The following is a 13735-nucleotide window of genomic DNA, read 5'->3' on the forward strand; positions in this document are numbered from 1 at the left end:
TTTAACACGATCAACAAGATGAGAGAGAAACTTAGCCCACTCTGTGCTGTTAAACAGGGAGAGCAGTATTTTTGATACTGTAAGAACAACCATGAGACAATGGCCCTGTCATGCCAGATGTGGACTTGGTGTTTCAAGTGAAAAAACCAACCAACCCAACCACACACACAGCTGCCCCTGCCCTTCTGAATGAAATTAAGAACCACCACCCCCCCTCCCCTGCCACCGCATCTAGAAACCTGGCATGAAGTAAATGAGTGGCCCGTTACCTGTCATGTACACGGCGCACTCACTGGTGGGGCTGGAGCCAGCCCTGTTCTGAGCTGTGACCCAAAATTCATACTGGGTGTTTGGAACAAGGTTTGTCACTGAGCAATATGTTTCTTTGACAGTCACTGTAAACTCTGAGGTGGGGGAAAAAAAAAAAAAAAAAGACAAGGATTCAATCCTAAAAATAGGCCAAGTGGCTCCAAATTTGTGATGCTGAATATCCCTGAAGCAAACCGCAAGCAATTCCTCCAACCCATGTGGGCATGCCCCTCTGTGGTAGGACTTCACTGCTCCCTCCATTGGGAAGGGCAGGATTTCACACTGCCCCTTGGAGCTGGGCTTAGCCACGTGACTGACTCTGGCTTGGAAAATGCTGGCACCCAGGAGCTTGCTCTCTTGCTGCTGGGAACACTTCCACTACCACATGGACAGGCCTGGGAAAGCCCCCTGGAGGTCAAGAGACTGCACAGACAGAGGCACCAGCCATCCGAGTTATCTCTGTTGTCCCAGCTGAGGTCCCAGATATGCACGTGAGACCATCCCAGACCACCCAGCCCTGGCCAAGGTGGTCCAGGCCAGAACTGTCCAGCCAACCCACAGAACAATCAATGTGAGAAACAATCAATGTGACTTTAAGTCAGTAAGTTTGTGTGTGTGTGTCTTTACGTGTATGTGTGTGGGGAGTTTTGTTATGCAGCAAAAGCTGACAGATACACCCTTAAACCTCTCAGATTCTTGAAAGGCAGCAGTAACTCATTAAGCCACCCTCCAGCACCATTTCTTTGCAACAAAGTGATCCATTTGAAAGATCTTCATAAACTGCCCCAACACAATGCTTTTTGTGTGTTTGCAGGCAGGAGAGGGTACCAACAGGTAAATTGATGCCAAAGGCTGTGCTTAATCAGGTCTGACTTCTTGGTCTCCAACCCCCTTTTCAAAGCTCCCTCTATTCCACCTTCCAGTCCCTTCTTTAGTCCTTTTTATGACCACACCCACCCTCCCTCATCATCCCTAAAACATATTCTTAACCTCTCTCAAGAATTCCCCTTCCTTCCTGGGCAGAAGGACCTGGACGGAAACACTATCCTCACCCTCTGGCACTCAGAACCCTCCATCTGCAAGGCCAGGTACAATGAGCAGAGTTCTGGGCAGGAAGCCTGCAGACCTGATCTGGTCCTAGTTCTACCATAACTCCCTGTGTCCCCGTGGACAGCTCAGTTCTCTCTGAGCCTCAGTTTCTGCAATCATAAAATGAAGATTTCTAAGTTCCTTTCTAGAAATCTCACTCTGGCTCTGTGAACACAGGACAGGCCCCACCTGTCCCTGATGCCTTCAGATGCTCAGCTAGGGCTCTTCTTCTAACCCTCCCTTTAACAGGAGGATGACATTGAATACTGGGGGATATGGGGGTAATGTTACCCTAACCCTAACCCCATATCAGCCAGCCTATGTCCATGGTCCATTTCTTCAGGGCCAGGGACTGCCTTAAGTGGTGACTGGAGGCCATTCCAAGGAGCTGCTGTAACCCCTTCCAGGCTGCAGAGGCCCCTGCACCCCTTGTGGGAACCTACAGAACATCCATCCAGTTTCTCCTGTAACACAATGATGCTCACTTGCCAGGAAGTACCAGAGCCCAGGTAGCCCAGCCGGGCCTCCTCAACAAGGGGTGTCCCCAGCCCTTCCAGTACTCAGAGTGGCTAGATACTCATCCCAAGCACCGCTCTGACCCATGGCCTTTCAACACACTCCAGACACCTTAGCCTGGCCTCATGGTCCTCCCTAGTCAGGTCCCAACTTGCCTTTCTAGCCCTTTCTGCCACTGCTCACCTGTTTGCATCCTATCCTCTGGGTGGTCCCCAGATCATAACAGCTCCAAGGAGCTGGGTTTTGCAGATCCATCCCACCTCCATCTTCCCAACTGCCAGGAAGGCAGGGCCCAGGCACGAGAGAGTCCTGGACTGGCCCATGAGCGGGAGGGCGCTCCTGGCTTGGCCTCACCTGCTTGGTCCTCCCGGGGCGAGCCATCCCGCACTGGCCGGTAGGACAGCTGATAGCTCTCCACGGTGTCATCAGAATATAAGCTCCAGCACACTCGGACCGAGGAACCTGTGGCTGAGTTGGGGACCTGTGGATTTATCACTGGAGCAGAAGGAGCTTGAGGAGGAAATGGGAGCAAGGCAAAAACAAATAAGACTTAAGCAGATGGGAGCTGCCCCTTCCACTGTTCCCTACCGCAAACGTGGCTGTGGGGAATGGAGAGTGGACGAGGGTGGGAATGTAGACCCTCCCACCCATGAGTCTGCAAGGGATAACCAGTAAATCCACTCCCTGCTTTGACAAATCCACATGAGCTGAGGGAGGGTGTGCCAGTTTGGATATATTATGTCTCCCCAAAAGCCATATTCTTTAAAGCAATCCTGTGGGGGCAGATTGCTTTAAAGAATAAAATGTCAGCATGTCTCAAGCAGTACTTGGGTGATAATGCCTTTCCTTCCAAAGACTGGGCCTGATTATTTGGGCAGAACCAGCCCCAGCAGGGGGAAAGACCTTCCAACGGACATCACAGCTCAGTGAAATCTCCCCTTGGCCAAGTGATTCTAAGGATACTCTGACGACTTACGATTAAGGATGTTCATTATGGTTTATAATGGTGAAGAATCTAGAAACAGCCTAAACATCCAACAATTAAGGATTAAGTAAACAAATTAAGGTACCTCCATATGACAGACTATTTATGTAGCCATTAAAATGATGTTGTAGAAGAATTAACCAGTACAGGAAATTGTTCATAATTGTTTGCTGAAAAAAGAAGATCACAAAATAGTGTAATCTCATTTTTGTTTTTTAAGAATTCTACACAAAAAAGAAAACTAAAATGATATACACAGCATCATTCCAATCATATTGTTGGGTACTGGAGAGGAAGGGAAGGTGGGTTGTCAAAGGAGGTTGAGTTCTAGTATTACTCTTACAAATAGGCAATCACAAAAATATTTTTAAGAGTTACCTGGTACCATATGACAATGCTGTATATACATTACCTCATTTAATTCTCACCATACCCCCATGATGCATTACAATGGCTACTTTATAGATAGGGGGCCCAGAGAAGTTAGTTAAGTTGTCCAACGTCACACAGTTAGGAAGTGGCAGAGGTGATTCTCACCCAGCTCCATAGAGCTCCAAAGACCATACTCGTAACCACTATGTTCCCCAGGAGGAACATAAATACCACACTTAAGGAAAAAATCCAGGCTACTTGCTTAGTGTAAGTTAGGCAGGAGGGCAGGTGTTTATGAAGCCGGGTGGGCTGTGAATGGAAAACAGCTGAAGGTTTCCTGGGGCCGTTTGCTGGCAACCTGAACAGTGAGAGTGGGCCCTTACCCCAGCAGACCGGCTTCTATTCTAACTCTTACAAGCCGCAAAGACAAAAACATGAAGTTAGAAGGGGGGAAAATACTTTGTGATCTTGTTACCCATCAGAGCTCCTTACTCAAAGCCCAGGAGAATCTGAAATTGTCGTGAAGTAAGCCAATGGCGAGGCACACACCTGGGATGGAGTGGATGGAATCCATCAGCTGTTCCACATCAGAGAAGTCCAGAGTCTGGTCTTCAAAGTCAGGCTGGGCAGAGATTTCCACATCTGTTTTTGTTCTCAGGAACTTTCCAAGTCTGTCATTATAAAAAGACACATTAACAAGAACGGAGGGGCATTCTCCTTAGGGTGTGTCTATACTGCTGGACCATTAGTAAAAACGGAGAGAGCCTCTTAGCTGAACTTTTATTTCTTTATGTTAGCATGCTGCTGGCTGCCTCTACTCTCTGCTTCAGTGACTGTTCTCAAAAGTCATCAGTGGGGTGGGATTAGTTTGGGCCTTGGAGAAGAAGGGAGGGGGCTGGGGGGGAATACACCAACAAGATCCAGATCCACACCCTCTGGAGGTGCTGACCTGAAAACTCTGCAAACCCACATCTCCCCAGGCCCTGAGCCATACAGAGGTACGTGTGAGGTTCAACTCCCCAGAGTTGTGTAGCCAAGCACCCCCAAGCTGCAGAACGTGGAATGGGGCTCTGGGTCTTCTTGGACCTGCCTTCTGGTTTGTAAGTGGCAGAGGCAGAATTTGAAACCAAGTCTGTCTTTTGCCAAAACCCATGTAAAAATAATTTATATTATTAAGTGTCTATGTTCAAGTTGCCTTACAGACACTGTCTTATTTAATTCTCACAAAACTATCGCTCTTGGTGGGTTAGGAAGGTGGGCTCTAGACAGTTGTACTTGCCCAAGGCCATGGGAGCAGGATTTGCTCTTTGGTCTGACTCGAAAATGCACGTGCTTTCTGCAGCCCCATAGTCTGGGTCCTGGTATAAAAGCACCAGCTGGGGGATGCTGGGTGGTCACAGCCTCTGTCTCAGTTTCGGTGAAAAAAAGGTTTGCAGGGAGATCTGACCCTGGGCTTGCTGCCTGGTCCTACCATATGCTCCCTTGCAGCCCCAAGAGTCTGTGATTGGAGAACCCCAGTGCCCTGAGAAACCACCCATCCAAAGCCACGGCTATTTTACTCTAGGGCCAGACATAAAAGCTGACACTATAGTCATACAACCAAGTGAAACTGAGTCTATCTGGATACCTAGAGGTAAAAGGAACAAATAAAATACGTCAGAACAAAAGTATTACCTGTCAGCCATAGCCACTGCATCCTAAAAAAGGAGGGGAAAAGGGCAAAAGATTACATTGCTTTTGGAAATAAATTTCTTTCTCAAACTATAAAAATAAAAGCATATTTTTTAAAACTTGGAATATGAGGAAAAAGAAAAACTCAGCCAATCCGACCACCCTAACACAATCACTCTTACAGTGCCTGCACCTTTTCTTCCATACTTCCTGTGGCTGTGCATGGGGCCTGCATAATGCACGTCCACTGCTTTTTCCCATTTACATTATGTAAGCACCTTCCCTATTACAAACAGTCTTCTGGGCCATCAGTTTGAACGACTGCATAGCAGGTCATTCATTGGAAACTCCATCGTTTATTTAACCATCCCTCCATTGTTGGATGTTTTGGCTGTTTCCAATTTTTCGCCATCATAAATAACAGTGAGAAGAACACTTTCCTGTATGTGACTTTTTCCACATTCTGGGTTATGTCTTTGAGATACAATGGGACCACTGGTTCAAAAGGTATGAGCATTCATGGCTCTAAGGGTGCCTGCCAAATTGCTTTCCAGCTTTAGTCACACGTTCTCTGCCTCAAGACCAGCAGGAAATAGAGTGGGCAATGAGGGGCCACACTTGTCAATCACAATGCTGACAAGTATCACGGAGGTGGAAGACCCCTTCCTGTCTTCCTGGGCATCTCATCTGCCCCTGTATTCCCGTAGGATCTTGTAAAGACAAGGGACCCCAGCTGCGGATGAGACTGAACTTCCCACAGCCAGCTGCATGGGGACTCGGCACCAAATTTAATTTGATTTCAAGAAGTGGATGTTTTTGCATGTCTGAATTTATGAAGTAAGATTTTTAACAGCTACACCTGTAATGGGGAAATTCAAGGTGACTTTTTCGCTTGGACAACTTTTCCCCCTAGAGCTCCAAGAAGCCATATGAGGTAGCCAAAAAATTCTCAGGGAGCTGTCTGTGCTCCAATCCAGGACTGGGGGACAGATCTCTGGTTACCAGGACAGAGGAACAAAGACTCAGCTGCTATGTCAGCAATGGTGGAGGGAAAAGGTCAGCAGTTTGTGAGCCTTCTCTGCCACTCATGGCGGGACCATGCAGAGAGAAGGGGTGACCACCTCACCATCACAAACACGCAATAGACCATAAATACTGATTCTGACACTTCCAGATGGGGAGAGGACAATCAAACCTACCCCAGCCATGACTGTCATTTCAGTGCATTATTTCATTTCCTCACTGACCTTTATGAAATCAACCTTCTCTTCATGACATATCTCTTCTATTGTTTCCATCAGCTCTTTACAGGTGTCAAGGTTTTCTCCACAGCTGATCAGCTGTCCATACAAGGCTTCCAGCTTCTCTTTCTTTTTCTCCCCTAGAGCTTGTATCTTTTCTTCATATTTCTGAGCAAGTGTTTCCAAGATTTCATTGTAATGTGACTCAAAGTTTTGTTCTTGTCTTCCAAAATTCTCCTGCAAGACAGCTAACCTCATCATTTCAGTACATGTGGTATGTTGGATATGGGGTCATTAAGGGTATGAAAATATGTCTACCCAGAGTTGATTTTTAGTCCCTTGGCCTTGTCTTAGCATCACTCTCCAGGCTGCTGGGGTGGATACTGGGGAAGCTAGGGTACAGGAGTCTCTGGCTTAGTATCCTGGGAATGATTAACAAGAAAGAATGCTGTCTCTCCTGGCAGCATTTGACAATCCTGTCCCTGGGTTAACCACCTCCCATTACCCTGACAACTGGCCAGGGAGATTACAGTAAAGAGCCAGCCTGCCAAAGGACCTGGGACCTTGACACAGAGATGTCTGTCCTGGAAGCTTCCCACCTCTCTTTTCCACCTGATCTCTCAACATCTCATGACATTCACCTCCACTCCCTGATGCTTGGATCATACAAGCAGATCCCACAGCAACTCATACCAAATACTGGAAAGGTAAAGGCAAAGGGAAATATGGGTTGTGGCTCGGAGGCACTGCCTAAGAGATGGGAAAATGCAGGAAAGCAGAAAGAGGGTTGTAAGGTACCATGTTCCGAAGCACAATGGGTAAGAAATATTAATGAAAGCATATTGACTCCTGGTCCTCTCTACTCAGACTGGAAGACCAGGAGAGCTCTGGGAATGCTCCCTGATGTCATCCTCAGATGATGGGGACATTTCCAAAGAAGAGGCTCTTATTAATCATTTAGGAAATATTTACTGAGCACCTACTTTGTAAGACTTGATCAAAATGGTGGAAAAGAAGGGAAAGCAACAGATGATTCCCCAGGGTTGAGAATAGAAGAAAGGCTTCAGAGTTCTCACAGAGGGTGAAGATTCTGTGCTGTGATCTGTGAGCTGACGGAGCGGAGTGTAAGTTTGTCCTGCGTGGCACACTGGCTCCTCCTGCCAGCACCCCACACTTGGAGGGGAAGGACTTGGCCCTTCTCTGGGCCGTCCACAGGGGATTAGGGCGATCACTCTCCTCCCTTTTAAGATTGGGGGTGGAAAAGGTCAGCCTTCATGAGAAAGGTACCGGGACTTGTTTAATTCACATTAGGTGCTTCTGCTGATATTAGCTGAGGGTGCGTTAATAGAATTTGAGAACCCACATAAAGGGAGGGGAAGTGGAGACTAACAGTCCCAGCCTGCCTCATCTGGAAGGCTGGGTTGAGCTCTGTCATCACAGTAACCGACATGGACCTACCAGTGCACACCCAGGAGACAGTAACATGTTTGGTGACAGGCACAGAAATGTATTAACCTTATAAGGAATATGGTGAAGAAAAACACATTTATTAAAAACACATGGGTATCTCACAATGCCTTATCCAGGCGGGCCCATGAAAGAAGAACTGGCCTTGTTCTTTGGAGATTTTGGGGCCCAATAATGAACAAAGGGCAAAAGTTATAGGGCAGCAGCTTCTAGTTCAGCAGTCTGGGTTGAAACTCTGGCCTTTGTTTTAAGAGTCCACACTCTTCCCCATGTCAGAACTGGGAAGTCCTAAAATTCTTAATTATCTCTCAGGGAAAGCCTGGAAATTGCTAAGAATAGGCAAAGACAACACACAAACCAATTTTTTAAACCCATGCACAGTTAAAAGTATGCTTGTGTTTGAGTGGCAATAATAGGCAAAAGTGGGTACCTTGCCTCTTTAAACCACTAAGAACAGCTCGACAGTCCATACCTGACTTAAGGTAGTCAACACTACTACACCTCAAAAGGCTTGAAAAACACGAACCCCACTGTCTCTGGCTGCACAGTATAAGCAAAAAACAGTACCAAGGGGTTCTCAGGGAGTGAGAGAGAAAAAAAATAAGGACAAAAAATCAAGGGCAAAAGAAAGCTGTTGACCTGTTCACTACCTGAGCTCCTGCAAGGGGCTTCCAATCGATAATACCATCTTCAAGTCATCTTTGTTAGAATAAGGATCTAAATCACAAACGATTGGCAATTCATGTAAAGGGGACATGAGGGAAAGAGAAGCCTGAGAAGAAGAAAGAAATTGGAAAATTTCTGCCTCATTTATTCATTCAACAAACATACACAAAATGCCTACCCTGAGACATACCTTGTAGTAGGCTCCAGGCACATAAAGATACAGAAGTCCTAGCCTCCAGCCACCAGCACTTATGGGTCAGTAGGAATGCTGACAGGTAAGCTGTTCCATAGGTATATGCCCCCGGTACTATGGGCGGTCAGAGGAGGGGATGAGGGGAAGAGGGCAATCAGGAAAAGTTCCTGTTCTCAGAAAACGGATTCTCTAACTTGTATCCAAAACAGCTGCTGACCCAGCCACCAATGGAAGCAACGTGTGTGTGATGGGTTTTTCAGGTGTGCGCTTACCTCCACGGTGATGAAAACCTCCTCCAAGTGACTTGCAAAATTTTCCATCTCGATAATCTGCTTTTCCAATTTGTACATGTTTTTGTGAATTTCACCCTATCAAACGGGGTCACAAGAAGGCTTTAATGAAATGTCGTTTCTCTCCTTTTTAGAAGGCATTTGATATTTATTCCTTGCCGACACACCTGAGATACACATGCAACATCAAGAGAAAAAAAGAACTAAGGAGACCTATTTACCTTGGCGCTTTCCAGTGCTTTAGTGAGTGGGGTCACCTCGTGGTCCTTGTGTTCACCAAAAACCTTCTCGAAAGCTCTTATTGGCTTTCTGCAAGTGGCGCAGAAGACGTCGGCAGCCTCCTCCTCGTCCTCCTCCTCCGGGATGACGTAGCACTCGTACTCCTCGCTGGCGCGCCCCTGGACGTACCTGTAGGCGTCGCGCAGGTCCTGGCACGGGGCTGCCGGGCTCCAGCCCGCCAAGCCCAGGTCCTCGGCCTCGGCCGGCGCCCCGCCCAGGTGCCAGTCTCTCTGCTCCCGCGCTGGGTCCCTCCTCCTCGGCGCGTAAGGAGGGTATTCCGAAACCCCCGCCCTGAGGGCGTTTTCGCCAACAAACTCATCCCCCAGCTCGTGATCATCTTCAAGTCCATATAAGTGGACCAGTTCATCCACTTCCTCCTCAAGGTTTCTTTGAGCCGTGCCTCTCGCCGCCCCTCCTGGCTTCCTGGACATTTCTGCTTGGACAACTTCTCTTTGCATTCGGGTGTCTTCTGGGAAGATGCGCAGTCTGTCTTCGGAGTCGTACAGATCCCTGTGATAAAACCGCAAGTCCTTGGGGGCCGTGGGCCCACCCAGCCGCGGGGCCTCCCCAGCTTCCTCCTCCATCGTGGTTCTGGAAACCCTGGGGTTTCTCTACAATTAATAGTGAATGTCCAGGGGGGCTAGAACACAAAAGGAGAAAGAAAAAAATCAGTTCCTGAGACGGTCATTAGAGCTCTAGTTATATCAATTTTGTTTTTAAATCATTTTAGCATTCAGTTGTGGTTTCATGGTTTTTTTTTTAAATGCAGAATGAGTTTTTCATTTTTTTTTAAATTAATGCAGTTGTAGGTTTACAGAATAATGCAGAAAGTAGAGTTCCCATATCCGCCCCATTCCCTATCCCTTTTCCTTATTAACATTTTGCTTAGTGTGGGTCCTTTGCTACAACTGATGAAAAAATATTGTTATAATTACACTATTAACTATTCTCCATAGTTTACATAGAGATTCACTCTTTGGGTTACACAGTTTTATGGGTTAAAAATTTTTTTTTTATTCTGGTAACATATTTAACATTTCCCATTTTAATCACTCTCAAATATGCAATTCAATGGTGTTAACTGCATTCACAATATTTTGCTACCATCAAGTTGTGGTTTCACTTTGAACAATCTGTAAAGAAAGTTTGATTTCTACAGAAGATGGGCTTTCTATGTTTAAAAGAGAAGAAACTACAAAAGAAACATCAATAGATTTGACTAATAAAAGAGTCCTATACATAAAATTAACTCAAAATCAATTATAGTGGGAGGAGTCCCAGACAATTCTATTAAACAAATTGTATAAATTAGTTGTATTTTACTAAGTATTCGGACCTTAGTAAAATAACATGCAAGGACAATTCACAAGAGAATTACTGCTGTGTACAATATTAACTGTACACACAAATTTGGAAAACTGTCCATCCTTATGAGCAGCACAGAACAAATAGATAAGATGCCGTTTTGCCTTTCCAGTTAGCAAATATTAAAAAATATAACATTGGTACCCATGCAGGTTAAGAGTATAGTTGAACTGAGCACCCTCACATGCTGCTGGTTGGAATGCAAACTGGCCCCTACTTTCTGGAGAACAAATTTGACAACATGCATCAGGAGTCTTCAAAATGTCCACACTCTTCTGGAACCCTGAGAGAATAATCCCAAATACAGGGAAAACATTTCTACATAAAAATGGCTACCACAAAATTTTTTTATAGTAGCCAAAAAAAAATTTTTTTTTGAAAAAGCCTCATGATTAGGAGAATAGTTAAGAAAACTCTATAGAATATAATGCAATCTTTAAAATGTGGAGAGCATATGATAACTTGGAAAAGGACTTTCAGTATAATATAAGTAAAATAAACAGAATAATGAAGGTACATAAAATCTAGAAATAATATTAGTGGTCATAAATACAAGAATATTAGTAATAGCTATTATTTATTGAACATTTACTGTTTGCTTCATTCCATGCTAGACAGTTTATATACATTTTCTTATCTTACAACAACCCTATGAGGTATGTGCTACTATTATCCCCATTTAATAGATGAGGAAACTGAGGATCAGAGAGGGTATCTTGTGCAGGGTCACAGGGTTAGTGAGCTGTTGAACTGGGATTTGGAACAGGCTGTGTTGTGGCCATGAGACTGGCTCACAGACTTCCAACTACAGGGAGCACAACGGACCAAGGATTCCAGCTGCACTGCGAAGTCCACCCTGGGTTTTCATGGAGGACATACTTCCCATGGGCTGCTCCCATTCAAGGAGAAAGTGTAAGAGGGATATTAAGGCAGACCCATTCCTGATTGACATGAAACACCTCTGGTGGCCAATTTTGGCTGGAGGACGCTCCAACCGCCTTGCCAAACCTTTCTTAGACTGCATGGCAACCTTACACACTCCCTTCACTCAGGGTCAGACTTGCATTGTGACAGCTCTCCCAGCCTTTCCCCGCATACTTCCCATTTTCTCACACACGTCTCCCCTAATAAAATTCTTGCTCTTCTAATTCCATCTTGGTTTCTGCTATTTGAAGGACCTGGATGAACACAGTCTACTGGATTCCAAAACCCTTGCTTTCTTCCTGGCACAGAACTGCCTTTGTGTTATGTTAATTATTTTTTTGTAACAGCTTATTGAGATAGAATTCACATACCGCACAATTCAGTGATTTTTAGTGTATTCACAGATAGATGCAACCATCACCACAATTTTAGAACATTTTCACTGCCTCAAAAAGAAATTCCATACCCTTTAGCTATCACCCCCTCATCCTTCCATTTCTCACAGCCTTAAGCAGCCACTATTTGCCTATTTTAGACATTTCATATAAATAGAATCACATAATATGGGCTTTTTTTTGGTCACTGGCTCCTTTCACTTAGCACAACGCTTTCTAGGTTCATCCATATTGTAGCATGTATCAGCACTGCATTTATTTTTAAGGCCAGATAATGATCAATCCATTTTATAAAGTGCCCTCTTTAGTAATGTTTTATTTTAAAGTCTATTTAGTCTAATATTATAATTGCCACTTCAGCTTCCTTGATATATCTTTTTCATCCTTTTACTTTCAATCTATTTGTATCTTTGAATCTAAAATATCACCTGTAGACAGCATGTAATTGGATATATTAATTATTAATGTTTCTTTTCTGTTAAGACAAGCTTCCTAGGAATTTTGACATAACAGCTTGTTGCAACTGGGCACATTACTGTATCTTTTTCAGTGTAATAAAATGGAATCTCCTTTGAAATAATATACCCCACTCCAAAGAAAAAGTTCTCAGAATCTGATAACTAGCATTCTAGAAACCTCAGCTTCTGAGCAGTATAGTAAACCAGAGGTTAGAAAAGAAGGCTGGCATCTTCAGTCTACTGAGAACTGAAGGTGGAATGTTGGAGGAAGATAATTTACTATGAAAAATTGCTAAACTATGATAGGAGAGTATAAAATTAGAAAGAGATCTATGAAGGGTACTTTAGGACTGAGGGAGAGCATCTAATGAAGAACAAACTTGAAAAGGGGATTCAGATCTCATTAAAGAAAGTGTGATGGAAACTGACTTCATGGCAAACAAGTTCACAGAGGGGTCCTGGTCAGAGCTGGTTCCCCAGTTGCTGGGCAAGCAGGAACAACTCTTGGAAGCACATGTGAGCTGGGGCTGCCGGGCAGACATGCAGAGAGGAGCAGACTGCTGCTGCAGGAATAAGGAACATTGAGAGGACAAAGAGAAGGTGTCACCAGGCCTCCCAAGAGATCCTGAGCCAGAACCACCCAGAAAAGCTGCTCTCAGATTCCTGACCCTCAAACTGTGCAAGATAATAAACATTTGTTGTTTTAAGCTGCTAAGCTTTGGAATTATTTGTTATGCAGCAGTAGGTAACTAATACATTGTCCTAGTCTAAAAATAACCTTTTTTTTTCTACCTGGATTTTCCCTCTTGCTACTATTCCCTTTCCTGCTCCTTCTTTTATTATTATTATTTATTATTTTTAACATTCAGGCTCCTTCAAGGTCTCCAGACTAGGGTGTATGTACACGAAAACTTTCCAAGGGGTACATGGGCATGGATAGATTTAAAAGTATCAGTTTCCAGGTGCGCAACCTCCTACTGATTCTTTCCCAGACTGCTTTGCCTGAGAACAAGCCATTTTACAAATGTAAAACTATACCTCTCATTCATCCTGAATAGAACATTGCACTGTAAGAATTCATTGCCTTGGAATTTAAAAAAAAAACCTCCAGAGGGCCACATGAAGGGACAAGGTAAAAATGTTGAGAAAGTGAATGATATTAATGAATAGGCAAGAAAATTATTTTGCAAGCTAAGCGGTTTCCAATTCTTTGAAAAAAATTAAAGGAGAATCTAATCAAGTTGTCAGCTGACAGATGATACAAGATAATTTTTATGACAAATCGCTGTATAATTTTTGGCATACATTTCCAAAGGAGTTCAAAGAATTGAGTGGCATTGCTGCAATAAAGCAGCTTCCATTTCCATTAACTTATGTAGGGGAGTAAGGTTGCTCAGGGCTTACATCTTTGAAATGAAAAACAGTGAGACAACTCTAATGCCTGTCACATTCTAGAATATGTAATTTTCATCCATGGATATATGAATTAACTTAAAGACAGAAAAACCCCACTTG

At 44.4% G+C, this 13735-nt stretch overlaps 1 protein-coding gene across 2 annotated transcripts in view; it reads right to left on the reverse strand.

The window, feature by feature from the left end:
• Positions 1–13735, reverse strand: part of FSD2 (fibronectin type III and SPRY domain containing 2) — a 49731-nt gene that overhangs the window by 25263 nt on the left and 10733 nt on the right. For both annotated transcript variants that reach the window (XM_037833167.1, XM_037833166.1), the window contains exons 3-9: positions 9021–9718; positions 8782–8877; positions 6190–6420; positions 4946–4968; positions 3821–3942; positions 2269–2424; positions 270–404 (exon numbers count right to left, since the gene is read on the reverse strand). In XM_037833167.1, coding sequence (XP_037689095.1) covers positions 270–404; positions 2269–2424; positions 3821–3942; positions 4946–4968; positions 6190–6420; positions 8782–8877; positions 9021–9662 — 1405 coding nt within the window. In that variant the 5' untranslated portion in view covers positions 9663–9718. The remainder of the gene's footprint in view (positions 1–269; positions 405–2268; positions 2425–3820; positions 3943–4945; positions 4969–6189; positions 6421–8781; positions 8878–9020; positions 9719–13735) is intronic.

The sequence above is a fragment of the Choloepus didactylus genome, chromosome 4 (assembly GCF_015220235.1).
Source record: "Choloepus didactylus isolate mChoDid1 chromosome 4, mChoDid1.pri, whole genome shotgun sequence".
NCBI classification, from domain to species: domain Eukaryota; kingdom Metazoa; phylum Chordata; class Mammalia; order Pilosa; family Megalonychidae; genus Choloepus; species Choloepus didactylus.